This window comes from Alligator mississippiensis, chromosome 9, assembly GCF_030867095.1.
Source record: "Alligator mississippiensis isolate rAllMis1 chromosome 9, rAllMis1, whole genome shotgun sequence".
NCBI classification, from domain to species: Eukaryota; Metazoa; Chordata; order Crocodylia; family Alligatoridae; genus Alligator; species Alligator mississippiensis.
Genome location: NC_081832.1, coordinates 1,491,884 through 1,518,876, shown reverse-complemented (window position 1 = coordinate 1,518,876; position 26,993 = coordinate 1,491,884). Strand labels below are relative to the sequence as shown.

The following is a 26,993-nucleotide window of genomic DNA, read 5'->3' as shown; positions in this document are numbered from 1 at the left end:
ACTGCAGCGCCAGGGCTCTCATCAGGGAGACCCCGCTCCTGGGCAGCGAGGCAGTGTGGTGCAGCGGGTAGAGCTGGGATGCGGGGCTCTGGGAGCCCCCAGCCATGCTTCCCACCTTGGCATCGGCTCCCACTCCCAGTGGCACTGATGGGCAGCCACTGCCAGCCCCCAAGCCCGGCCTGGCTCTGGGGGAGGCAACACCTGCATTAGTGCTCCCAAGCCAGGGCCTGCCCTGCCAGGGGTGGGAAGGCAACGGTCTCGCAGCCTTGGCCCGACCCACAGCCCCCGGCTTTTCTGCGGAGGAGGAAACCTCCCTCCACACCCTGAAGGGCCGCGGAAACAAAGGGGAAGTTTCTGTCTTGGTGCACTGACATCGCATGGGCGTGAGCAGGACTGGAGAGCGCTGCGAGCAGCTCCGGACCAGCCGCAGCATCTGGCACCGCCCGAGGGGAAGCTCCTGGCATTGGCTTGGCCCCTTCCCTGACTCCGCACCAAAGCCCCCTGCCCCCCGCTTCTCATTTGTGCCATGGGGAAGGGTTTGGGGGCCCTACTGCTGGGCCCCAGCGTGGGAGAGAGGTGGGTTGAATTGCTGGACAGGGTGGCAAAGAGCCTCTCCAAGGTGCTGGACCCCCTGAAGCTGCCCCGCACCTGTTCCCTGCACAGGGCCCAGACTGGAAATACAAGCCCTGGGTCCAGGGTGTTGTGGCCCCTGGGCCCCAGCTCAGCATGCAACCCTGGTAAGCACCCCCTGGCCACGGGGCCTCCCCCTCCCCCCAGTCCTGGCTGCCATCCTGCAGCTGGCGGGGTCCTGCTGGGCCCTCCCAGCCGGGCCGGGCAGAGGGCCGGGGGCGCGGGCAGGTGCTGACACCCAATTATTTCTCCAAGCTTGTGATATGCAAATGCAGCTGAGCATGCAACCAAGACAGCATTGCCGGGGCAGGCCCGGGCTCACGCCTTCCTGGCCGGTCCCTGCTCTGCCCGGCGCTGTCTGTCACGCGAGGGCTGCGGCTGCAGCCGGGCTTGCAGAGCGGTGCCTGCTTCCAGCCATTCGGGGCTTGCTCAGGGAAGGGAATCGTGAGCATTTCTCTTGGCAGGGGCCCCAGGTGAGGTTTGGGAGAGGGGCCCTGTGCATTGAGCAGCCCCGCTGGAGACCCAGCACAGCGGAGAGGGAGTGGAGGTGAAGGGGTCTCTGTGCCCCCCTCCCCACCGACAGGAGTTGATTCCCACTGGGAGAGGCTGGGAACAAGCACAGCCCACCAGTGCGAGGCCAGCAGCTTGTCTAACTCTCCCCACACTCCCCCGGTGCCAGGCAGAGACTCCTTATAGGTACCATGGCACAGTAGGGAAGTCAGGCAGTGGGATCCAGTCTCAGGCCCTCAAGCACATCGTGCTCATCCGGGCAGTCTGCATCCTAACCCAGAAGCACCTGTGGGCAGGCTGCTTAGCAGGCCTAATTAACCCACCCTGTGCTAAATAGCCCACACCTGAGGGGACATAGCGATGCTGCTTTGCTGGGAGCGCTGCAAGGGCCAAGGCTGGGCCTGGTGAGTCCCCTTGCAGCCATCAGTCCTGTCCCTGCACGGCGCGGCGCCTGGTCGCGGTCGGAGCCGCCTGTGCGGTGCTCCAGCCGGCGCGGCCGCAGGGGAGCTGCCCCGACGTCGCGCTCGCTCCAGGGCAACTGCTGCCTCTGGGGAGCTGGCTCAGCCCGGGGCTTGCTAAATGCGAGGCTTGACAAGTGCCCGGGGGACCTGGTCTGAAGCTGGATTCCCACAGCTGCGCAGGGCAAGACGCCGGACCCCGGTCCCAGCCGGGGAGTGTGAAGGTGCCCCCGCTCTCCCCTGCCACGGCCTGCTCCACCTGTTGCGCAGGCTTGCAGGGATCCAGGGTTTTTATGCAGGCCCCTCTCTTCCCCCAGCTCTGCGACGGGGCTCAGCCCGGGCTCCCCGCAGGGGGGTCCTCGCTAGGCCTCCCAGGCGCTGCTGAAGCCTCAGCTCTGCACTCCCCGCCGCGCTGCCTATGCCCCCAGCTCACTTCCTCAGAAACACCCCCGCGTCTTCACCGCCCTTCCTGCCGCTTCTGCAGCATCTGGCCTCTGCAAAACTCCTGCAGACCCCAGCGGAGAGACCACGCAGGGGCAACGCCTCTCTGCTTTCCCCTTCCCTTCGTGTCTCCGGGCATCCCTGCCTCGCCCGCCCCATCAGCAGCTTCTGGCTGGGGTGACTCCTCTCCTCACCCCGCCCGGTGCCTGGTCTGCTCACGACCCCGGGCACTTCACCTCTCCCCCGCTCCTGCCTATCGCCCACCGCCTCTGGGCAGCATCCCTGCAGAGCTGGTCCCTGCGTCTGCAGGAGACGGGCATGCCAGGCCTGGCCCGAGAGATCGGAAAAGCCTCCAGGACTGCTCCCCACCCTGCCCCCGGGTGCCAGCTGGACCGTGCAGTCGTGCCTAGCTGATCAGCAGGGGGAACTGCTGGGGCATTTCCTCTTTTCTCCTCCCCAGGGGCAGCGCGCTGGCTGACGCTGCTGAGGGTGGCCTCCCTCTCCGCCTACCTGTGCCGCCCCAGTGCCGGGAAGGCTGCCAGCTGGGCATTCGGCACAGCTGGGCGAGAGCGCGGTCTCGGGGCAGTTTGTCGCAGCGGGTCTGTCTCGGAGTGTGTGCCTCCGGCTCGCCCGGGCCCAGGGAGGGGAAGAGCCGTGGGAAAGTGGAGACCAGCGCTGGAAAGAGGAAAGGAGGATTTTTCAGTCTCATGTTAAACCGCGGTGCTCTGGGCTCCAAGTCGGGCAGGAGCCCTGCCAGCTTTCCTGGGGGGAGCTAAGACCCAGGCCATGGCCTAGCTGCCTCGTTGCCCCAGAGGAGAAGGAGCTGACCCACAGCCCCGGGCCCACACACTCGCCGAGCGCTCGTCGGAGGAGGAGCCGGCTGCAGCGTCCCAAGGTGAGCGATGCCGTGATCACCTCGGGGCCACAGAGCAAGAGGGCATTGGATCGGAGGTCATGGAGGGGCTTAGGAACTGGAGCCCATAGTGTGTGTGTGTGTGTGTGTGTGTGTGTGTGTGTGTGTGTGTGCACATGTGCCTTGGGCATGCAAGGGCCAGGGTCACACATGTGTGTGCATTCATGCATTGGGGGCCAAGGGCCAGGGTCACGTGTGTGTATGTGTGCATGCATTGAGGGGCCAAGGGCCAGGGTCACACACGTGTGTGTGTGTGTGTGTGTGTGCATCTACCTTCAGGTGCAGGGTTCCCAGCTCTGGCTATTCCACCGATGGCGTTAGGATGAGCCAGGCTGGCTTGTTGCACTCTCAGCTGATTTGAAGCCCTTTTTAAGACATCAGGATTTTGATGGTGGTTTAACAGGTCAACGGGCAGCCCTTGCCCTCCTGTTGCAGTCTGCACACGTGTATATACGCGTGTGTACATGCATGCATTTATGCATGACGTGTCTTCTGGAGAGAATTGCAATGGCTTGTCTGCGGGTCATATAGCTGCATGTGGTGGCTCCTCTGAGGCTGAAGGAGAAGGGCTTTGTGACTGTTGGAGCGGCTGAGTGGTGTCCCCGTCCTCCCCCAGGGCAGTGCAGCCCTCCTGGCCATGAGCACTGCAGACTAGCCGGTTGCAGTGAGATGCGGGGTGCAGTAAAGGTAGCGATGGAGGTTGCAGCGGCTCCAGCATCCTGGAGAGACAGGAATCTGTGTCTTTCTCTCTTTAGGGAGCTCCCCACTTGCCTCCCCTTTTGGTTGTCTCTGCCCCTTCCTAACAGCGCGGTCCCCCTTCCTGTTAAGGGCCAGGCTCGCAGGGAGGTGGGTGGGGTGGGGTGCCAGGCCCTGCAGCCTTGTCTAAGGGGAACCAGTGCCTGACCACAGCCCACGCTTGGCTGCAGATGGACAAGAGGAGTCTGGAGGTGGGTGGTCATGGGGCTTGTTACACGCACTCGTAGCAGGGACACCCGCATTGTGTGTGCGTGGCCCACAACCAGGAGGGTGGGTAACGTGCTGGCAGGCAGGATCCTGGGGTTCAGCAGCTCTGGTGTCTGTGTTGGATGACACGTGCACACACCCACATGCAAACACACACGTGCACATGTTAAACCCCCTCCATTTAGGCTGCCAAGTCACGCAGTCCAATGTCAGGAAATGCTGGACCTCAGGACCTTGCTTGTGCCCCTCTTGCACACGCGTGATGATACAGCTTTAGTTACATGCTACTGCCTTGCAGCCCCTGCCCAGAATGCCCTGCGCCTGCTCCGTGTGAAGCTGTCCCACATTTGCTTGGCCTTCGCTGTTCAACCTGTGGTTTAGACTCGTTTCCTTGTTGGCTTTCCTGTGGTGCTAATTGCTATAGCAGCCGAGACCTTCACAAGCAGGCGGTAGTGACTGGCAGGAGGGCACCGGAGGGGATTCTCCCCATTTCACACGTGAGGAACTGAGGCATGAAAACAAAGGTAAAACATTTGTGCTGCTTTTGGTGCCCGGTTTGGGATCGCTCAGAGCCCTGGCATGCTCCAGTGCTTGGCATACCCCTTTTCTGTTGGCATCGGCTGCAGCTGAGACCCCCAGCATTTCTCCCAGCCCGACTCCAGGCCTCTGGGGACCGCAGGCCACAGCACTGGTGATGCCCCTCGAGGAGTGTAACCTAAGGGGCAAATTTTTACCCTCCAGTGGGAGTTGGGTGTCTAAATCCCTTTAAAAATCCAGGCCTAAGTGACTTGCTCAGCCAGACAGGCAAGCCTAGTTCTCCAGCCTGTCACCCCCACCTGGCTCTCCTGCCCCTTGGCTAACTGCCCTGCTCACTTAAGCTGCTGCTCAGGTGTGGAAATGTTGCCCCTCTGATCCTCCTGCCCAGTTTGTCCCCCGGTGCCTTAAACACGAGACCGTCCTGCAAGGCCCTGCCTCGGTCACCCTCCACCTCCCTGCTCCCCCACAGAGAAGTGGGTGCCTACAAACAACAGCCTCCTGCACATCTGGGCATTGATCCAGCCCCAGCTCCGTCTTGCCTGTGCCCCAGAGGAGAAAGCAGCTTCCCCGGAGTATTTGGGCACTGAGATTTGTCCAGGTTGGCCACGTTCGGGTGGGTTTTCACCACGGAGGTGAGATGCGTGCGTCGCACGGCTGCCTCCTGCCCGCCTCGACGCAGGACAGTTCTGGAGCCGGTGAGCGGAAAGGTAGCTGGACCTGCTTTGAATTTGGGTGAACGATATGGTTTTGTTCTCTAGCCTCGTTCTTGAGCCATTTGGGCTGAAATTAAGCAAAGCCAGATGGGGCAGACCTCTGGCAAACTGCAAATGCCTGTCACAGCATCCAGAGATGAAAAGAGAAGGATGGAAAGAGGTGGCGCTACCTCTCCGGAGTGAGACAGAGAGCAAGGCAGGCTCACGGGGGAGAGAGAGACGCCTGGGCTGGGAGCTGGGGCTCTCAGCCCGCGGAGCCGGCTGCACGTAACGTGTGCTGGGGCCTGGCTGCAGCCAGAGCCAGTTCCCATAACTTGGAAGGAACTTGTGGTCATTGTAAAATAGTTCCTTAATTTTAGCATGGGGGAGCTGGCCTTTGCAAATGGCCACAAGGCTGGGTTTGTTCGAAGCATTCCTGATGAAAGCTGCTGCCTTCTGCTTCCTGGAAGCACGGTTCTCTCTCCATGCAAATAGTTCATGCAGATCAGGGCAATGGTCTACCCCCGCTTTTCCTTGGTGTCAGTGGCAATGCCAGGGAGGGGGGAAGGAGGGCCAAGCCCAGGGTGCTGGACCTCCCAAAACAAGCACGTTGCCCGGTGCTTCGCTGAGTCCGATCCCAGCACGAAGGAGCCAGCCTGCTTTGTGAGGCTTGCCAGGGTGAGGACGTGCTCGTTTGGTTGCCCTGGGCCATGTTTGCTTCTGCGTGACCTGAGGAGTCCCCGGCCCCGCCATGCAAATAGGGAAATCCAGTAACAAAGGAGCCCATTCCTGACGCAGCTGCTTTCGGGAGCCCACTTCCACCCCACAGGGCTTGGCTCCGGCTCCTGCACCCAAGTCCCGTCCTCTCCGGGGTGCTGTTTGTGTGGGGACAGGCGGCTCTTCTTGGGGCAACACATTTGCACGCGTGGTGAGTGACTGGTTTGCTTTAGCTGAGCTGGTGAGGCAACCTTTGAAAGGCTTTTGTGGAGCTCTCGTTAGCCCAGCCAGGTGGACACAAGGCATTTTGGTTTGGATAAGGATCGCCCTGCCTCGGACAGGGGTCGGACTAGACTAGACCTCTGGAGGTCCCTTCCAGCCCCATGGCTCTACGATCGTAGGGCTGCGTCCGTGGGTGCAGGTTTTCTCCGTTTACAGTGTCGGGGGTGTTGGTTGTAGCCGGGTTGGTTTACGGGCATAGGCAGGCAAGTTCCTTGGGTAAAAGTGACACCTTTTATTAGACCAGCTATTTAGTTGGAACAATTTGTTGTTTGCAAGCTTTTGGGTACAAACACCTGAAAGCTTGCAAAGAACAATTTTTCCAGCTATTTAGCTGGTCTAATAAAAGCTATCGCGTTTACCCAAGGAACTCGTCTGCCTCCAGTCGCAGAGACACTGGAAGCTTGGCTGACCTGCTTGTGCCGCGCTGGTCCATTGAAGAGCAAAGCAAAAAGCAAGGCAACTTTTTTGGGAGGTGCACTCTTTTCTTAGGATATAGAGCAAATTTAAAAGAAAAACACAAACCAGACAAAAATCAATAATCCAGTTTCATCAGTCCTGCAGTCATCCTGGTTAAATGCACCTCTCTTATTCAGAGCCATCAAACAAAATCTAGGCTTCTTGAGTGTCTTGCTCGGGCCTGCAGTACTTCGGTGTCGGTCGTGTCTACACCCGAGTTCATACGACCACACCTGAGTTAAGGGTTTGAGCCCTGAAAACAGTCTGCAAGGCTGTGAGACAGAAAAGCAAGGAAGGGGCAAGAGGCAGCAACTTTGAAGGAGGACAGGTCATTTGAGTAGTGGGACATCAAGTCCGTGAAAAAGGAGAGAGGGTCCTTTAAAAGCAGGGAGATTAGCAGGAATGGGGTAGATTGTAATGAGCCATGAGGTCAGTTGACTTCCTCAGAGCGGTGGGGACTGCGTCCCTGCCCGCCCCCCCTCGCACCCCTGAGCCTAAGCGAAGCGTCTCGGGATGCGTCTCCCGTGCCCCCAGCCCCGGGCGGCGCAGAGGAAGGGCCGCTAGATCCCGGCACGCACGTGTCTTCTTTTCCACCCTCTCTGAGCCAGCTGGAAGCTGGCCTGCAAGGGTTTGGTTCCCCCCAGCATCCCCAGCCCGTAAGGCCCCCAGAGCCACTCCCCGGTCTCGGGGTCAACTCAACCTGCCTGCGCCCGCGTGCCACTGGCGGTTGCAACCACGACGAGCGCCCCGAAGGCCGAACCCGGGCCTGAGCTCCCACGGTCTGAGGAAGACATTTGTTGCTTCATTGCTGTGGGGGTTTTGCTATTGCTAAAGACCTGGAGACGGTTGCAGTACGGCTGGTGTAACTGCTGTTTCAGCCCCTTAGCGCCTGACCTCAGCAATAAATTTGGCCCCCCCGGGGGTTTCCCGCATGCAACGACTTGGAGGAGGGGAAAAAAAATCTTTCTCTTTCTGTCATTTGTGGAAGTGCAAGGAGTAGCATGGGCTCGGTCCCTTCCCTCCCTGCCTGGGTCTGGGGCTGAGCTCAGCCTGTGGGTGTGGAACGAGGGGGCAAGCACAGCGGAGGACGGAGGACCGAGTGCATCAGCCAGGGCTGGCAGATACCAGTAATCAAAAGGCTGGAAAATCCCAAGGTCCAAATTGGGACGTGAGTTGCTATGCGAGTAAAATTTCCCCAGTGCTTGCCCCAGGGGGTGTACATCAAGCCCAGATACTAGCAGCTGGGTGGCTAATGACAGGACTGGCGCGCCGGCCTGTCACCTGGTGCTGGCATCGTGACCTGAGCCTGCAGAAGGTGCGTGGGCTTGTGGAAAGTCAGGACGATGCCCGTAGCGCCTCTGCCTCGCAGCTGCAACCTGGAGAGCGTGCAGCTAAGTACTGCCCAGGGGGACAGTCCTAAATAGCCAGCCCGCTCTTGTGCAAAGAGACGCTCAGGAAGAGGGGAACAGTGGAAAAGCGGAGGCTTGGCACATCTTGGTCGAGCCCGTAGCAGGCACGTCACATCCCTCATCTCTGCTGGGGCTGGAAGAGACCCAGATCAGAGGGGTTTACAGATCAGCGTGTGGGGCAAGCTGGTGTTTTGCATCCTGCGGGTAGGCGATGTCTTTTGGCCTGCTCATCTGGACCCTCTCCAGATGCCAAATGCACCAATGCAAGCCATGGGGCAGGGGGAAAGGACTGGATGGTGAATCGCTCTGGAGCGCGTTGCACAGCTCCAACTCCTTTGCTGGGTCTTTCTGGCTGCGCAAAGCATGCAGGGCCAGTCCCCACCCCCGGCCAGGTGAGCCGGACCCTCTCCTCCAGCCCAGACCCCGCCTTGCTGTCCCCTGCCTTGTCCCCCTCTGAGGCTATGGCTGCCTGGTGGCTCATGGGGCCGCACCCAGAGTCCGGGGAGGGCAGGGGGCTCCACAAATCACTGCAGTGCTTGGAGCTCTTTTGGGGAAGGGCGGTCCTGGAAGGACCCAGCAAGGATGGGGTGCTGTGGGGGGATGTTATCCTGGACCCTGCCAGGGAGGGAAAGGGTGTTTTCTCTCTGATAATTGGAGGGAGGCGGTTGCAACTCCGAGAGGCTGCAGCGCCCCTTTGGAAACAGGCTTCAGGTGTGCCTCAGTTTCCTTTCCCTGCCGTCTGCCTCCGAGGGCCCACCCTGGCAATGCTGAGCACCGCTGGCTGTTGCTGCTGGAGGGCCGTGGGCATGCGGGAACCCCAGGGCTGCTGCGTGGCCTGTCCTGGCTCCCCAGCGGGGCTCTGGGCATGCAGCACAGCAGCTGCCGGGGCTCCGGCGTGGGCTGTGGTCCTCGTGTGCTTCCTCCTGCAGCACCAGGCTCCTTCTCCTTCTCGTGCACTGAGCAAGGTCTCTCTAGGACAAAAGGAAGCTGCTTTTTTCCACTGCTTACAGCACATTTATTGCTGATGCCTGAAAGAGCCCTGGGGAGCTGGGGGAAAGAGCCAGCATGCCCCTGGGCAGCGAGATGGAGAGCGGCTGGGATGGTGTGGGGGGACTGCAGGCCAGGGTGGGGGGCTGGAGCTGGGACACAACGCCAGCTCGCACTGAGCCTGCAGAGAGCCCCCGAGACCTTGTGCTCCCCTCTCTTTGTCAAGTGGTGCTCTGCTTTGTATAGTGGTTGGCTCTGCCCTTCCAGGCAGCCGTGGCCTGTGCCAGGAGAAGGGGGTTCAGTGTCTGCACCAGCATTTCCCCTTTTGCTCTGCCCTGGTAGGGCTATTAAATGGGAGTACTGGACGAGGGGATGCTCAGGGCCTGGTTCACCCATTGGTTGCTACTCCTTTGTGCAGCTCTGGCAGTGCCCGGGCTGTGGGCACGCCGGCCGTCACGTATGAGACCTTCTCTAGGCCAAAGCCGCAGGAACCCGCGTCCTTCTCCCTTTCCTTGCCTCCCCTTTCAGTTGTCTCTGCCCCTTCCTAACAGCGTGGCCCCCTTTCCTCTTAACGGCCAGGCTCGTGGGGAGCCAGGCCCTGCAGTGTGCTATAGCGTGTCTAAGGGGAACCAGCTCCTGACTGCATTTCTGTGGCTGTGGATGGACCAGAGGCGTCTGGAGGTGGGCACGGGGCTCGTTACACACATTCCTAGCAGGGAGACTAGCAAAAAAGAGAGTGGGGGGTGCCCAGGTATCGCTGGGGTGGCTTTAATAAATGATGACCTCTGCCCATCTGATTATGCCCCCCTTTCCTCCCCTTTTAACGTGTGCGTGGACACGGCACCTCCAGTGGATCTGCCTGCACGTCCCTGCGTTGGCAGGGCCCAAGTGCTGCCGGCACTAAGGACTTTTTAATAGGACAGGAATTATCACCTGTTATCGAGTCTGTCCGGCAGCTGTGGCGGGTTCAGGCTCTCCGCGGGCCACGTCCTGAGAGGTGCCAGGTGCCTACGACCGCCTTTCCCTGGTGAATTGGACAGGAGCTGCAGGTGCCTGGCACCTTTTGGGATTTGGCCCACTGGGTGTTTCAGCCGAGCACAGGCCGATTGCCTCTCCCTCCACTGGGCTTCTCCTGGCACGCGGTGCTGGGAGTCCCAGCGAGGTGGGCTCGTGGCTGGGGAGGGTGTGGGGAACATCCGCTCTGCATGGCCAGCCAGCGCCGTGGCACCGGGGCATCGCCCATTGCAGCCACCTCTTAGTGACGCCAGCCTCCAAAACCCCATCCACGCCTCGCCTGGGACCGGAGCCAGGCTGCTTCCCCTGCCCGGAGACTGCCCTTCCTGGGTGCGTCAACCAGACCTCCCTCTCCTGTGGCTCCCGTCCCTGGGTAATGCCCCTCTCTGTGCTGCAAACCCCCCAGGAAAGTCTTTAGCCGCCACTTCTCTCTTTCCCAAATCTGAAAACCCCTGGGTTTCATCATGCCGCTTCAAGCCCTGCCGCGCAACCATGTGCCTGTAGGGAAGTGGCCTGGCGGTCCCTCCCCTCCCCTCCCCTCCCTCTCCTGCCCCTGCGTGTAAGCTCCTTGGGGCTGGGATCGGCTGTCCCTCCTCTCCTGGGAAGTTCCTGCCCTGCCTTTGGGCCCCGCCAGAGATCGCCGTCCTGCTTGTGGCATGAGCCGACTGGGCTTTGCTGTGAAACGAGCTTATCTTGAAGCCAGAGCGTTAAGGGGTGCAATGGGACTCGTGGCCGTGGGTATGCGGGTGTCTAGGGAGCAGAGACCCAGTCAGCACCTCGCCCTGGGCCTGAAAATTTGTGTGAGCCTATATGCAAGCAAGTGGCCTTGTCATCGGCACTCCCTTGATTCGAGGGTGGTCTCTGCCACAGCTCATCGATGGGTCTTGAGTTGACTTAAAAGTCCCATCCTTGAGCCACGGACCCGGCTGCAGAAATTGCAAGTCTTTCCACAGAGCAGAGCAGGCTGGGATCCTTCTCCTTTTTTCTTCCTCCGCCCTCCTCTCTGCTGCGAGGGCAAGATGCTTCTCCTAAAAACGAGCTGCTGCTTGGTTGGGGTTGCGGCTGCCGTGCCGTTGGACCTCCAATACCATGAGGTTAGCAAGGGCTGAGCTCAGTTGCCCGTCCGTACGCTCTCGCCCTACAGTGAGCGTGATCTAGGTCTCCCTGCTTTCGCCAAGAGGCACCCCTGTACCACGAGGGAAGAGATGCACATGGTGCTTCCCACGGAGAAGCTGGCACGGGGCAACTCACTTCTTGCAGGAGAACTTGCTTGTGAAGCCATGTGCTAGGGTTGGGGGCACTAAACCAGGGCCCCGAAGACGTGTGGCAGCAGGAGCAGTGGGAGGCCGTGTCGGAGCAGGCGTGGGGAGGGTTGGGCGGCAGCTAGCGCAGGTCGCGGCGGGTGTCCACACTTCCTTCCTGAGCTGCGGGGAGCCCGGCCACGGGGACCATCTCAGCTTCTTCCTCTCTGCCGCAGGATGGGCTGCGTCCAGTCCAAGGAAGTGGGCACGCCGATGAAGATCCTGAAAGGCGACTCGGGCCCCAGCCTCCAGCAGCCCCATTACGTGAAGGACCCCACGTCCCCCAACAAGAGGGTAAGGGCGGCGGGGCAGCTCACAGTCACGGGTCGGGGCAGGGAGATGCCCAGTGCAAGTGGCAGCCACAGAGGGGTTGGGGATGCTGTGGGGGCAGGCGGGGGCCAGGCAGCCCCTGGGTGGAGGGGTTGGGTTTCTGGGCACAGCGCATCAGAAAGAGGCATTGCTGCATGAGCGCTGTGGTGGTTTAGCGCAGGGTTGGGAGATCCTGATCCTTCCTGGGGAAAGTCGGGAGAACGAGCAGGAGGCGACGGGGAAGGGAAGCAACCAAGAAGGGGTTGGAGGAAGGCAGTTTGGGGGCAGGGTCCTGCTGGACGCCACCAACCAGGGGGCTAAAGAGGAAATCCAGGTTGCAGGTGCCGCGCGCTGTGCACAGACGTCAGCGGTGCGGCGGGTCCCATCTGCTGGGCCCCGTCTCCCTCCTCCACGGGGCCCCGCACCCTTCGCTGCTCATCCCCCTCCTGCCGGCATTGCAGCAGCACGGAGACGGGCGAGCGTGATCGGATGGTGCCCGGTCGGGTGACAACATGCTCCATGTCCCTCGTCTTGTCTTCCAGAGCAATGTTTCCAGCGTGGCTCCACCCCAGCCGGCCGAGGGTACGTACGGACGAGCCCCGCAGCCGGGTGGGCTGCACGCTCGCTGCAGGCTTCAGGTCCCAGAGCAGAGTTGGATCTGGGCCCTTGTCTAGTGCAGGAGGGCCAAGCGTTGGCAGGTAGCTGGGGACTGCGATGAGGCTTGTGCTCCCCCTCAGTCCCGAGCGCAGGGGATGCCGTCGGTCCGGTGGAGCGCAGGTGCATCCCTGGGCCCGGCCAGCCCTAAGGGACCGGTTCTGCAAAAACCCTGAAACTGCTGAGCATCAGGGCCTGCTCCTCCCTGCGCATGCCTGGGAGGGGAGCGTTTGCTCTTGGTTTTGTGCTCCTCACTGGGAACAGAGGGCCCTGGGCTATTATAAAAGGATGTGGATGGATGAAGCTTGCCACGCTGTGGGGAGCTGGCGTGCGCCCAGCTGGCGGGTACGTACGTTGGTGGTGCAGACCAGCGCTGAGCGGAGGGTCCCATCCAGCAGCAGCAGGCAGAGCCCCCTGAGAAAGGTCCCGGGAGGGCGGGGGGTCTCCTGGCTCCCCTGACCGGCGCCCGTCTGGCCCGGCAGGCTCGGACGACTGCACGGTCCTGGCTCTCTACGACTATGAAGCGACGCACGACGCGGACCTGAGCTTCCAGAAGGGCGAGCGCATGAAGGTCCTGGAGGAGTAAGTGCGCGCGTCCTGCCCCGGCTCCTGGGGCTCTGTGGGGCGGTGAAGGCCGCGGGTCCCTCCAGGCCTGACTTGTCGGGGTAGGGCTGTGCTGTGGCATTGCAGCCCCAGCCTGGGTCCACGTGCCCCGGAGATGCACGAGACCCCTCGGGCTCCTCAAACCCCTGCCTCAGGCTCAAAGCCAAGAGGCCGCCTGGGCTGTGCGAGCACGGGGAGAGCGAGCTCACGGCTGCCCCTTCTCTCCCCAGGGCAGGAGAGTGGTGGAAGGCCAAGTCGCTCGCCACGGGACACGAAGGCTACATCCCTAGTAACTACGTGGCTCGGGTGAACTCCCTGGAGACCGAGGCGTGAGTGCCGGGGAGGATCTCTGCGCCGGGATGCTGCCGCGCGCGCCTCTTCTCTGCCCGCTCCGGCCACCGCTTTCTGCCTCTCCGGGTTCGCTCTGCTGCTCTTCTCCGCTTGCTGCTCCTCCGGACCCGGCAGGACGGGGAGGGAGCTCTCTCGCTGTCCTGGCACCTCCCTACTTCTTGCTTCGGGAGCCTGGGAGCAGCCTGAGGGAGCGCGAGCGGGCTCCGTGCGGGGCGCTTTGGTCCCCCTCCGCTTCGTGCTCCTGACCTGGTGGGGTGCGAAGCTAGAGAAGAAAATGCCTTGCTTTAGGAGCCTCCCTGGGGAAGGTGTGATGCCAGAGGCTGGCACAGGCCAGGGCTCAGGCTGGAGCGGGGATAGGCGCGTTGCTTCTGCAGGGAACGGCCCTGGGGAAGCTGGGCTAGATGGAGGACTCTTCCCTGGGCAGGTGCCCTCCTCTGGTGGGCTCGCCGTCATCCTGGCGGCACCTGGGGCATGTCCGAGGGTGGGAAGCCTGGGACCGGCTGCCTCATGCCACCCTGGCCGCCGGGCTGTCTCCGGTCTCGCCCTGCAGGTGGTTCTTCAAAGGCGTCAGCCGGAAGGACGCGGAGCGGCAGCTCCTGGCCCCTGGGAACATGATCGGCTCCTTCATGATACGGGACAGCGAGACCACCAAAGGTGAGAGAGGGCCCAGGCTCCAGTCTGCGGTTGGGACATGGGGAAGGGACTGGCTGTGAGCTGGCCCCGCTCTCGGGGTCCGAGTTCATGCCCTGAGCTGCAGCTGAGATCCTAGTCTCTGCCGCAGGCTCCCACGTAGTCAAAAGTGGGTGGGGAGGCCTCCAGGAAATGTCTCCACCTGAGGCCGAGGCAGACTTTATCTGGTTCTTGCCTGCTCTCACCACTTCCTCGTGCCTGCACGCGAGGGAATTGCTCCGGCTGCAGGCGGAGCGTCCTAGGGACAAGCTTCGAGCCACGACTGCAGCCGACGAGGGGCCACGGGAGCCAAGGGGAGGCAGGGAGGAGGGGTGAGCAGAGCCCTCGGTTGGGCAGCACCGGGGCTGGGGGGCACAGTGGGCACCTGTGGCTGCCCGCTCCCTCCAGGGCCTCAGCTGGGGTTTATCCCCCATCTCGGCCCAGGCTGCTACTCCCTGTCTGTGAGGGACTTCGACACGCAGAACGGGGACACGGTGAAGCATTACAAGATCCGGACGCTGGACAACGGCGGCTTCTACATCTCCCCGCGCAACAGCTTCTCCACGCTGATAGAGCTGGTCGACCACTATAAGAGTGAGGCCCTGCACGCGCGATCCCCGAGCTGCCTCTGTGGGTGGGAGGGCATCGCCCCCACGCTCGCCCCTGCCCGCCAGCTGCTATCGCCACGGGGCGGCTCTGCTCCCTCCAGCGAGGCAGCATGGGGGAGAGCAGCAGTTCCCCACGCAGCCTGGCCCCCCGAGCGGGATTTCTCCAGGCCCCCTGATCCCACTCGTTAAGTGCTGCTCCCCTCATTTGGCATCTTCCAGCGAGCGGGTTACAGGTGGTCAATGGGTCGAATCCAGCTCTGGTCTGTCAGGTGGACGAGTCCTTGGCCCCGAGCTGCTGGCGTGTGGGTTTGCTCTACCCAGGCCTGATCAGCAATGCTCGCTGCTCTTTTGCAGACCAGAGCGATGGGCTGTGCCAGAAACTCACGTTCCCCTGCACGGCGCCGAAGCCCCAGAAGCCTTGGGAGAAGGACGCCTGGGAAATCCCCCGCGAGTCCCTGAAGCTGGAGAAGAAGCTGGGAGCTGGGCAGTTCGGAGAAGTGTGGATGGGTGAGAGCTGGGCGGACAGGAGGGGTCATGGGGACGGGCGAGGATGGCACTGGGAGGGACTGGGCCATAGTGGAGATGAGGTCTCTGTGGCTGACGGCGGTGGGGGAAGGATGTGAATCGCCAGATGTGATCTGAAACCAAATTCTGCACTCCCCTTTGCTGTGCTTTGCCTCGCGGGTAGGGCTGGGGGCTGCAGGCCGGTGTGTCTGGCTGCTGACGTTCCCAGAGCTGCTGGGTCCAGAGAAATTGGTGTGGGGGCCTTGACATCCTGCGCTGTCCTGGTGTGGACAAAAGGGGGGGACAAAAGATGCTGTGGGAAGGGGGGGTGCTCTCCCCAACTGGGCTCGTGCTCTATCTGGCTGGCGGGGGCCCATTTGGGGCGCGGGGCCTGACCTTGACGAGCGCCCCGTCCCTGCCAGCCACCTACAACAAGCACACCAAGGTGGCGGTGAAGACCATGAAGCCGGGCAGCATGTCCGTGGAAGCGTTCCTGGCGGAGGCCAACCTCATGAAGTCGCTGCAGCACGACAAGCTGGTGAAGCTGCATGCGGTGGTGACCAAGGAGGAGCCCATCTATATCATCACCGAGTTCATGGAGAAAGGTGCGTCCTGGCGGTGGGGATCTGGTGCCCTGGGTTCAAGCTCGCCGTGCTCCTGGGCATCCCCAGGGCTGAGGCTGTTTGTTTTGCCCCTCTTGGGAGCTATCGGAGCACATTGCCTGGCCATGCGGCGCAGCAGGATGCACCATGCGGCTGGAAAGACATGATAGCGGAGGGAGGAAAGGGAACAGGAACCAGGGAAGATGACAAGCACATGCAAGGGGCACGTGGCACTGGGCTGCCCTGAGGCTAATCCCTCCCCCACCCCAGCAGGGCAGATAGCAGGGGTGCTGTGACCCCCACACTGAGGGGCCGTGAGCCCCTCTAGTCCTTGCTCCAGAGATGAGCGGGACTGAGGAACCCGGCGGTCTCTCTCGTGGGAGCGTGGCAAGAGCATCCAGGCTGCTCGGAGCCAGGGCCATGGGCAGGGACCCCCTGGCTCTCGGCGAGACCCTGTCCTGAGCCCCCCCTGTCCCCTCCGCAGGCAGCTTGCTGGACTTCCTGAAGAGCGACGAAGGGAACAAGCAGCCTCTCCCAAAGCTGATCGACTTCTCCGCCCAGGTAAGGAGGGACCCTGCTGGGGCTGAGAGGGGCGCCGCTCCTGCCCTGCGTGGGGGCGGGGAAGCTTTGGCTCCAAATTCGGGGCTGAAGCTGCTGAGGAGGCTCTGATGGGCTTGAGCACAGCTGGTCTGTGGGATGCTGCTGGGCCTATTGCTGTGTGCGCGGGGTCTGAAGGCAAGCTAACCCGTCGCCCTGGGGCTGGTCCCTGAGGGCGGTGGGGCCTGGAGGACTGGCAGCCTGCGGCTCCTGATGCCTCCTGCCCCTGGAGTCAGTGCAACCGTGAGCCGGGCATCACCCCTGGGCCTGCTTCCCATCTGACTTATGCTGGGGGTGGGCAAGGAGAGCCAAGCTGCCTGCACCCCACTTCCGCGGCCTTTCAAAAGGCTGAGAACAATCCTTGCCCATCTCCCAGGGGGCACAGTGCTCCGTTAGGTTGTGGGAAGGAAGTGGGTTGGCACCAGGAGCTGCAGCGATCAGAAGTGTCCAGCCTCTCGGTCACCGGCTTGTGGAAAAGAGGCGCGCGGGAGTGCGTTTCGTGCCCGTCGCGCCTGGGACGGGCTCCAGGAAGGATCCGATTGTTCAGGGTCTAACAATGCCGGGTTGTGCTCCGGATTTGAATATGCAAACCGGCCCGCTAGCACCCCAGGAAAATGTGGGTGTTCGGGGAGGGGTTGGCGCTCTCCCTGCCGGCAGAAAGACTGCCTGGAGATAATCCAGCACACCTCCCTTCTCCCGTCCCTTCCGCCGGGCTGCTGTCCTTGCCCTGCCTTGCAAAACAACCGGCCTCTTGTTCGCAACTGTCCCCCGGCCCCGCGGCCAGCTGTGCGCAGCCCGGGAGCAGGTGCGCGGCAGGCGGCCTTGGCAGAAAGGGAAGTTGCTGTTTACTCATGGTTAACCCTTAACTGTAGCGTGTGCACCGGGACTTGTTTTGCTCCCATTCTTCAGCAAGAGACGTCCCTGCACGTGTTGCGGTGGGTTTTTCCCTCTTTCGTGTGGGTGCAGGAGAGGGGAAAGCCAGATTCACTTCTGTCCTCCCTGTTTTGCTCTACCCCATCTCCGGGAGGCAGCTAAGGTGACCTGGCAGCCAAGCTGTAGCTCCAATGGAGCGGGACCAGCTCTGGCTGCTGACAGCCTGGTGACCAGTCCTGAACCCAGTGTTGTTCCTGCCCCAGGGCTCCTCCAGGTCACTGGGCTTTCCAGCCTGGTGTTCGGAGTCTAAGATCCACCAGCTCTCCCGATCTGCAGCTGTTGCCCACGTGTTAGGAAACGGCGCTAGACATTTAGGGGACTTGACACATGTCAGCACTGGGTTTGTGCTGATCATCCCAAGCCCCTTGATGGCTTTGAGAGATGGAGCCACTTTGCAGCCAGCTCACGTGATGCCACGGTTACATTCTCATGATGCCGCACACGGGTATGTTGCAGAAAGTCCGTTTTTAGGATGAAGGTTTTTCACTTCAAACTGGCTCTATCCGTGCATCTGTCAAACGAACTGCATTTAGCCACGAACGCAGCCAGGCATCATTTACTGCAGGGTTTTATGGCCACAGTAAATAATGGACTATTTTGTTGTGTAGATTCACTTTTGCCCATTGGTTTATCGTGGCTCGGCCTTTGTGTCCTGTGATACACCACACGCAAGTGCCCCTGGCCCTCCAGCCAGCGTTCACACTTTGGGCACAATCGCCGCATGTAAATGAAGTCTACAGGGCACAATGCAGTAGCTATATATAGTGGTTCTGGATTTTCACAGGTGGCACCTTATCCTACTTGCTTGTCGCTGCATGCTCGACTGCTCTCATCGCTAGCAGCGATGCCGAGTGCTAGGTTACAGTGCACTGCTCTCGGCACCTGCACAACTTTACAGCGCAGTCTGCTGAGACGTCCGATGGGGACAAAGCCCGTCAGCTGCTCTGAGTACAGTTGTCCGTACAGGCAGCCAGGCTCTCCGGCCAGGGGACTCCAGATTTGCTAGGGATTGTATTTTTTGGGAACATTTTTCTTAGCTTGTTCCCTGGCACCCCGAGAGCTGTCCCAGCCTGGCTTCGGAGGGTGCAGTGCTTTCACACCTTCTGTTTTTCTGGGCAAATAGCACTAAGTTTGGCAACATCCAGGGTTGTGATGCTGTTGGGGCGGTCAGAAAGAGGCATTCAGCATTTAGGTCTTTGCAGGATCTTCCTAACAAGTTGTTCATTAGCGGTAGTAGCATGCACATGATTCATAGATTCATAGTTGGTCCGGTCGGAAGGGACCTCAACAGATCATCGAGTCCAACCCCCTGCATAGGCAGGAAAGAGTGCTGGGTCTAGATGACCCCAGCTAGATAATCATCTAACCTCCTCTTGAAGACACCCAGGGTAGGGGAGAGCACCACCTCCCTTGGGAGCCCGTTCCAGACCCTGGCCACTCGAACTGTGAAGAAGTTCTTCCTAGGTTCGGCAGTGCTATGTTGGCTAGCCCTAAGGAAGAAAGAGACTTGGGGGTCATCATTGACCACAAGATGAACATGAGCCTGCAGTGCGATGCTGCGACTAGTAAAGCGACCAAAACGCTGGCTTGCATCCAGAGATGCTTCTCAAGCAAATCCCGGGACGTCATTCTCCCCCTGTACTCGGCCTTGGTAAGGCCGCAGCTGGAGTACTGCGTCCAGTTTTGGGCTCCACAATTCAAAAAGGATGTGGAGAAGCTTGAGAGAGTCCAGAGAAGAGCCATGCGCATGATCAGAGGTCAGGGAAGCAGACCCTACGATGACAGGCTGAGAGCCCTGGGGCTCTTCAGCCTGGAAAAGCGCAGGCTCAGGGGTGATCTGATGGCCACCTACAAGTTTATCAGGGGTGACCACCAGGATCTGGGGGAACGTTTGTTCACCAGAGCGCCCCAAGGGATGACGAGGTCGAATGGTCACAAACTACTACAAGATCGTTTCAGGCTGGACATAAGGAAGAATTTCTTTCCTGTCCGAGCCTCCAAGGTCTGGAACAGCCTGCCGCCAGAGGTTGTTCAAGCGCCTTCATTGAACACCTTCAAGACGAAACTGGATGCTTATCTTGCTGGGATCCTATGACCCCAGCTGACGTCCTGCCCTTTGGGCAGGGGGCTGGACTCGATGATCTTCCGAGGTCCCTTCCAGCCCTAATGTCTATGAAATCTATGAAATCTAATGTCCAGTCTAAATCTGCTCTCTGCTAGCTTGTGGCCATTGTTTCTTGTAACCCCCGGGGGCGCCTTGGTGAATAAATACTCACCAATACCCTTCTGTGCCCCCGTGATGAACTTATAGGCAGCCACAAGGTCGCCTCTCAACCTTCTCTTGCGGAGGCTGAAAAGGTCCAGTTTCTCTAGTCTCTCCTTGTAGGGCTTGGTCTGCAGGCCCTTGACCATGCGAGTGGCCCTCCTCTGGACCCTCTCCAGGTTATCCGCATCCTTCTTGAATTGCGGCACCCAGAATTGCACGCAGTACTCCAACTGCGGTCTGACCAGCGCCCGATAGAGGGGAAGTATCACCTCCCTGGATCTATTCGTCATGCATCTGCTGATGCACGATAAAGTGCCATTGGCTTTTCTGATGGCTTCGTCACACTGCCGGCTCATGTTCATCTTGGAGTCCATTAGGACTCCAAGATCCCTCTCCACTTCCGTGCCACCCAGCAGGTCATTCCCTAGGCTGTAGGTGTGCTGGACATTTTTCCTCCCTAGGTGCAGCACTTTGCATTTCTCCTTGTTGAACTGCATCCTGTTGTTTTCTGCCCACTTGTCCAACCTGTCCAGGTCTGCCTGCAGCTGTTCCCTGCCCTCCGGCGTGTCCACTTCTCCCCATAGCTTTGTGTCATCTGCAAACTTGGACAGAATACACTTCATTCCCTCGTCCAAGTCGCTGATGAAGACATTAAAGAGTATCGGTCCAAGGACCGAGCCCTGCGGGACCCCACTGCCCACACCCTTCCAGGTCGAGACCGACCCACCCACCACGACTCTTTGGGTGCGACCCTCCAGCCAATTCGCCACCCACCGGACTGTGCAGTCATCCACGTCACAGCCTCTTAACTTGTTCACCAGTATGGGGTGGGATACCGTATCGAAGGCCTTCCTGAAGTCTAAGTATACGACATCCACCCCTCCTCCTGTGTCCAGGCGTTTCATAACCTGGTCATAGAAAGAGACTAGATTGGTCAGGCACGATCTGCCTGCCACGAACCCGTGCTGGTTTCCCCTCAGCATAACTTGTCCTGCCGGGTTCTCACAAATGTGAGCCTTGATAATTTTTTCAAAGACTTTACCAAGGATGGAGGTGAGACTGACCGGCCTATAGTTGCCCGGGTCCTCCTTCCTCCCCTTCTTGAAAATGGGGACCACATTGGCCCTTTTCCAGTCCTCCGGGACTTGGCCCGTGCACCACAAGCGTTCAAATATTCCCGCCAGTGGCTCTGCAATGATGTCGGCCAGTGCCTTCAGCACCCTCGGATGGAGCCCATCCGGGCCTGCCGACTTAAACCCATCCAGTTCCTCCAAGTGCCTCTGCACCACCTCAGGATCTACGTATGGAAGTCTGGCGCCTTGCTGCTGCCTCTCTACAACCCCAGTGAGAGACTTGTCGTGCCCCTCGCTTAGGAACACTGAGGCAAAGAACTCGTTGAGGAGTTCAGCCTTGTCCCCCCTATCTGTCACCAATTGCTTCTGCCCATTTAGCAGCGGTCCTATTCCTCCCTGGGCCTTCCTTTTACTCCCTATAGATCTAAAAAACAATTTCTTGTTGTCCTTTACTTGGGATGCCATCCTCAGCTCCATGGTAGCTTTGGCCCATCTAACTGCCTCTCTACACGCGCGAGCAGAGGAGGTATACTCCTCTTTGGTAATCTCTCCCCGTTCCCACTCTTTATATGCTTCCCTTTTAGTCCACAGGCTGCCCTGGATTTCTCTGGTCAGCCAAGGAAGCCTCCTGGCCCCTTTCCCTCTTTTTCCTCGCATCGGGATCATCTTGCTTTGTGCCCGAAGGATCATTTCCTTAAGGCACAGCCACCCTTCCTGGGCTCCCATCTCTCCAAACTCCTACTCTGCAGTGCGTCCTTGACTAATCGCCTGAGTTCATTGAAATCAGCTTTCCTGAAGTCCAGCACTTTCACCCTACTAGTTACCTTACCCACTCGACGTCTTATGGTGAATTCTATTATTAGGTGATCACTGTCCCCCAGGTGACCGCTGATCTGGAGGTCCCCTACCATGTCACCCCCGTTGCCAATACCAGATCCAGTATGGCATTCCCCCTAGTGGGACCGTGTACCTCCTGTGTCAGGTGGAGGTCCTGTACACAGGTTAGAAACCTGCGTGAGCGATGGGACCTTGCTGTCTGCGTCTCCCAGCAGATGTCTGGGTAGTTTAGGTCCCCCATGACTACCGCCTCCTTAGCTTTTATGGTCTCTGAGAGCTGCCTCAGGAGCCCTGAATCTAGTTCTTCCCCTTGGTGTGGGGGTCTGTAGCAGACCCCTACCACCAAATCCCTTTCTCCTTGCCCCCCATGTAGCCTAACCCACAATCCTTCTACTTCCTCATCCTTCGAATCCATCTTGATGAGGGTCGATGTATATTGCTCATTGACATAGAGCACAACCCCTCCCCCTTTCTACCCCACCCTGTCCTTTCTGTACAGCCTATACCCCTCAATATGTACTGCCCAGTCATGGGACGAATCCCACCAGGTTTCTGTTAGCCCTACTAAGGGCTCCTATACCCATGGCATGCTTTAAATACACCTATTAAGGCCTGGACCATTCAACCCCCCGGGCTGTGCTGTGATGTGCAGGGTAGAGAGGCAGCCGCGCACACATCTCTCCCAGGGTCTTTGCAAGGAGCCTTGGCAGGATGTGAAGAGCTGCTTCAGTCTGAGCACAGAAGTGTCAGCTCTTCGGCAGCTCTTGGGCATGCACGGGGAGCAGAGGCCGCATGCATGCGAGTACCTGGGCGTGCAGCATCCCCTCTGCGGGGGCGGCACTTCTGTCCCCGGAAGTCTCTTGGCCTGGGCCTGGGCCTTGGCCCCCCCTTGCAGCAGGCAAGCGCCACCTGCTGGTTCTTCTCCCGTCCGGTCGTGGCCCCTTAGCAGTGGCACGTGTTCGAGATGCTGCGCTCTGCGTTGCTCTGGGCCGGTCCCAATGCAGCATCTTGGCTGTCCCCTTAGCTAGCTCAGGTGCCAGGTCTTAGCTCCTCGAGGGCTGGAGCCCTGCCTGCCATCTATTTGGGTGCTGCATCTCCATCTCCAGAGGAGCTCGGCACGCTGCCTGCTTTGAGGTAGAAATTCCCCATAGGGATTGCATTTGTCCGGCTGCTTAAAGCTGAATGCTAGCAATGCGTGGTGCTGTCACGTGAGGCCCCTCACAGAAGGGATGGGTCATGATCATGCGGACCGCCGCTCACATCTGGGGGCTACGAGTCCACAGGATGTGTCTGCAGGTCCACGTGTGGGGCTGCTGGGGAACAGGTGAGATGCGGGTTTGTGGCCCTGGCCAAGACTACAGCAGTTCACTGGCCATCATCTCCAACTGCCCGTTGCCTACAGGCCAGGGTGGTTCGTAGGCGCTTGCGCAGGTGCAGGTTTCACCCAGACTCCCGGGCATTGCCGTCGGTTCTTCCCCTGCCCCGGAGGTCGCTGGGTACCTTCTCCCTGCTCGTTACCTAGCACCTCCTGGGAAGCAGGGCACAGCCCGTGCTTTCCCTGTGCTCTCTCTTGCTCCGTCCATGATCTCGCAGCCCTCTGGGGCCATTGGCTTTGACAGTTTGGGAAGGTTTCAAACTCCGTGTGCTCCCTCTCCCCTTCCCACAGATCGCGGATGGAATGGCTTTCATCGAGAAGAGAAACTACATCCACAGGGACCTGAGGGCTGCCAATATCCTGGTGTCAGCAACGCTGGTGTGCAAGATCGCAGACTTCGGCCTGGCCAGAGTCATCGAGGATGAGTACTTGGCGCGGGAAGGTAGGGCGCCGCTGGGCAAAGGCAGCCTGCGGAGCACGATGAGCCTAACGAGATGCACACAGACAGTCACGCCCGTACCAGGGAGGGGGCTGGTACCCCGTGCTTGGGGCTCCTGGCGTCACCTATGGCAGCTGAGGTTCCTCCCTCTCCCCCTATCCTATGCATCGGTTGGCTTCTGTTTTGTGGGGTTGCATGCTTTTTGTGCTTCTTTTGAAGCACTGGACATTGGCTGGCTGCGCTGGGGCTCCTAAGAAGCAGCGAGACCCCCTCAGCTGGGTGGCCGATGGGCGTAGCTCACATGTTCAGGCCAAATCAGCTGCCAGATGTGGGGGCAGGGAGGAATTGATTCTCCCTGGCTCTGTTTGAGATGCCCTCTATTGATTCTGACTTGCTCTGTGTGTCCAGGTGCCAAGTTTCCCATCAAATGGACGGCGCCAGAAGCCATCAACTACGGGTCTTTCACGATAAAATCAGACGTCTGGTCCTTTGGGATCCTCCTGATGGAGATAATCACCTACGGACGCATCCCATACCCAGGTGAGAAGTCCTGCCTTATCTCAGGGAGGCCATTTTTAGCTTGGCTGTATGATCTGCTGCTGGGTGGTGTTAGAAAGAGGTGATAAAGAGGGAAAGAGACCTTTGAACTGCCAGCTGGGAGCAGTTCTCAAAGACGGCATGCTCATGCAGGGGTCAAAGTGACAGTGTTGCACTGAGCAGTGAAAGGCAGAGCACCCAGGGTCTGAAATGGTCTAGGCTCCAACCAACATGCATTATTCATGCACACGCATCTGCCAGATGTCATCCTGGAGGGGATACAAACCCACCTGGTGGAGGTTAAGGGGCTACCTGCGATTGGCTTGTCCAGGGCTGCTCTGTCTATTGTTGGAAGCACTGGGATTGAAGTACCAGAGCTGGCACCTGGCCCTGCATTCAGGCCTAACTCGTAGTGCTTCTGCCTGATATAGATTACAAATAGTACGAACGGATGCATTGGTTTGGCGCCAGAAGGCTGGACTGGGTGTTTAGAAGGGATAGCAATGGTTGCAAATCATCATCCTCATCAGGAACTCTCTGCTTAGACCAAGCTGTCTCTGGCACTTCCCATCCATATGAAATGACTCTGCCCCGATCCTCAGCCAGGCTGCCGTGGCACACTGGGGTACCTTGAGACCCTTTCAAGGGTGCAGCAGAGTGCCATGCACTGCTAGCACCATGTGGTGTGCCACCCTGTCTCACGACATGCAACCAGAGATGATTTCAAGCAGGAATCGATGGTGTTAAATGCGTTCTGACCTGTCGTGGTCATTCTGAGATCTTTGCGATAGCTGAATTGCTCTCTTCATTTTCTCTAGTCAAAAAATGAGTGAAAATGAACAGAGCGCGTTCTCTGAGGGGGCCTCAAGTCTAATAAGGGGCATCTTGAGTCTAAAAAGATTGACAGCCACAGGGGCAACTTATCTCTGTGAACTGTCCATGAAGGATATTAGGCCCTAAGAGTGGTTGGGGAAAGGCCAGTTCTGCTTCCTAAAATGACCCTTACAACTCATAGCCCTGGAAGATGCAATTAGGTCAATGAACTCAGGACCTAATAAAAGGCTCCTCAAGTGGAGAGTTAAGGCCTTTGTTACAAGTATTGGGCTTCAAGTCTGGTTCACTGAAAAGCAAAACTGCTTGCCACCTGGCTTAGCGTCTACCTAGGGTCTCGAACTCCAACCCTTGCCTAGGTGCTCGCCACTTACTGGGGGGGATCATGTCCCCTAAGGACGTCATGCAATCCTGTTTCAGCAGCATGTAAATGTTGAAGTGAAAGCCCCCATCTCCTCCTATTCCCACCCCTTGTTTTTCAGGGATGTACAACCCAGACGTGATCCGTGCACTGGAGCGTGGGTACCGTATGCCGCGCACGGATAACTGCCCGGAAGAGCTGTACGACATCATGATGAGATGCTGGAAGAACAAACCAGAGGATCGCCCCACCTTTGAGTACATCCAGAGTGTCTTGGAGGATTTCTTTACTGCAACAGAGAGCCAGTACCAGCATCAGCCTTAAGGTGAAAAAGCCAGGGCAGGCAACGAAAAGCCATCTGCCATGCGTACCATATGACCTGGAGCATACAACAGTCTCTTCCTCCCCTGCTCCATCCCTCTCTTCATCGTCTTTGCTCGTACCCTGTCTCTCTCAGCCCGCTCTTAGCAACCAAGGATTTCCTGACGCACTTCTTGGGAGGCAAGAATGCAGCGGCTTTGTGTGGGCTGCATGGTTTTTGGATAAGCTCGCTGGGACTTGGACCGGAGACTGGCTCGGAAAGCCCAGATGCAGCAGAAAGTCTCCGCGGGCGGCGCCGTTCCCTGCGCTTCCATATTGAACCGATGCCCTTGCAGAGAGGGAGTCGGCACTGCGGTGTAGGGAGCCTCCGCTTTCTCTCTGAGGACTTACCAAGTTGTGTGATTTGGACCCTCTAAAAACCACCCGGGCTTTTCTTTTCGTGCAAGGGCAGCTGCTTTACACAGACAGGACATCAGAGCCAACGGCACTCTAACGAGCCTCCTCCCCTCACATAGTTTAAAACTAGTATAGTTTTGCTCCCCATCTCGAACTGTTGTGTGCTGGAGCTGTGTGCTATTTAATCAGCTGCTGGATTTCTGCCCCTCGCCGAGGTGGCTGCATTTTGGGGTTCGATGAGGAGGGGGAAGCTTGTAAAATGGTTTGTTAAAGGGTGTGTCTTGCACTGTAAAATGGTCTGAATTGTATTTAACCAAGTTGCGTATCGACTTCCTGGGGGCAGGAAAAAAAATGTTCTTTAGAAAAGATGCACAATGCCTTGCACATTTTTTGGTACTTTCTTGTTTAAAAAGCAATCAGCTTGACTTTTTTTCTTTTCTTGGTTACCCAGGGGAATGACAGCACACTTTGCTACTGGTTTTTGCAACTCCTTTTTTGGAGCTGTTTTAATTGATCGTTATAATGGCAGCCTGATATTAAGCCTGCCTGGCTGAGAGCCGGTTTCCTAAAGGCTCGCAGCGGGAGCGAGGAACAGGGGATATGAAATAGTCTCCATCACAGTTGACCTCGGTATTTCCTTTTATCCTTATTTTCGGGGCATCCCTCGCCTAGCTCGATCGCTCGCCGCGACACCAAGAAACCAGGCGTTTCTTTCGCCAAGTCTCTAAAGAGACGGGGGCGGAGAGGGACGAAGCGATGACGAGGATTTTAAAGCCCTTGAAGGTGTGTGATTCCGGTTTTTTGGGGGTTTTTTTGCTCCTAATGAACTGTCCCAGAAATTCGTTGTACTCGACTTCGTTACCAGAGAGCTGTCGCCGATGACGTGCGCTGTTCCAGCTTGGGTTTTCAGTCAATAAATATTGAAAAGGTCTGGCCTCTCTCGTGCTTTTCTCTTAACGGCGCGTACGCTTTCTCTCGTCGGGCCGGAGAGCGGCGAATCCTCGCCCGGCGGAGCCGGGTCCTCGCGGCGTCTTCCCACCCGGCAGCCCTGGACATCCTGACGGCAGCCCCCGCCAAGGAGGCCCCGAAACGGAGATGAAAGGGGGTCAGCGGGTCTCTGCACGCGTCTTCGGCGGGGAAGTGAATGAACTCCTCCGCTGTCAAGCGAATTAACTACCCCCGGGGGTAGGAAAGCTGGTGTCTGTGCAGGGGAGGGCTGGGGGCTGCCTCTCCTTCCCACCTCCACTTGAGTGCTGCCCGCACCAAGCCTGGCCTGCACGCAGCAGGGCTAAGGGACGTGCCCGAGGCGAGAGTGGCAGTGGCAGAGCCGGGCGAGGGCGCTGGCTGCCCTCAAGAAAGATGGAGTGGATGGACTTTGTGCCTTGCCGTAGCCGGCGTCACAATGCCCTCAGCTAAG

General features: G+C 59.1%; 1 protein-coding gene across 4 annotated transcripts; it reads left to right on the top strand.

The window, feature by feature from the left end:
- Positions 1–768: 768 nt before the first annotated feature.
- Positions 769–26,506, top strand: HCK (HCK proto-oncogene, Src family tyrosine kinase). 4 transcript variants are annotated; one of them, XM_059713130.1, is made up of 13 exons: positions 769–1,544; positions 11,487–11,604; positions 12,162–12,201; positions 12,756–12,855; positions 13,107–13,205; positions 13,778–13,881; positions 14,341–14,490; positions 14,859–15,011; positions 15,431–15,613; positions 16,095–16,171; positions 22,983–23,133; positions 23,539–23,670; positions 24,981–26,506. In XM_059713130.1, exons 1-13 carry the CDS (start codon positions 1,501–1,503, stop codon positions 25,181–25,183), a joined length of 1,554 nt encoding a protein of 517 aa, XP_059569113.1. In that variant the 5' UTR covers positions 769–1,500; the 3' UTR covers positions 25,184–26,506. The 4 variants fall into 4 exon arrangements, with proteins under 4 accessions (XP_059569113.1, XP_014452381.1, XP_059569114.1 ...); XM_014596895.3 differs by lacking the exon at positions 769–1,544 and adding an exon at positions 1,610–2,934; XM_059713131.1 differs by lacking the exon at positions 769–1,544 and adding an exon at positions 3,008–4,439.
- The last annotated feature ends 487 nt before the right edge of the window (positions 26,507–26,993 follow it).

Bases quoted from the DNA above. Each gene is read 5' to 3' on its own strand.
- HCK (XM_059713130.1), top strand. From the start codon at position 1,501: ATGCTGCTTTGCTGGGAGCGCTGCAAGGGCCAAGGCTGGGCCTG. The intron at 1,545-11,486 runs GTGAGTCCCCTT...TCTCTGCCGCAG, and splicing joins AAGGGCCAAGGCTGGGCCTG to GATGGGCTGCGTCCAGTCCA. The intron at 14,491-14,858 runs GTGAGGCCCTGC...GCTCTTTTGCAG, and splicing joins GCTGGTCGACCACTATAAGA to ACCAGAGCGATGGGCTGTGC.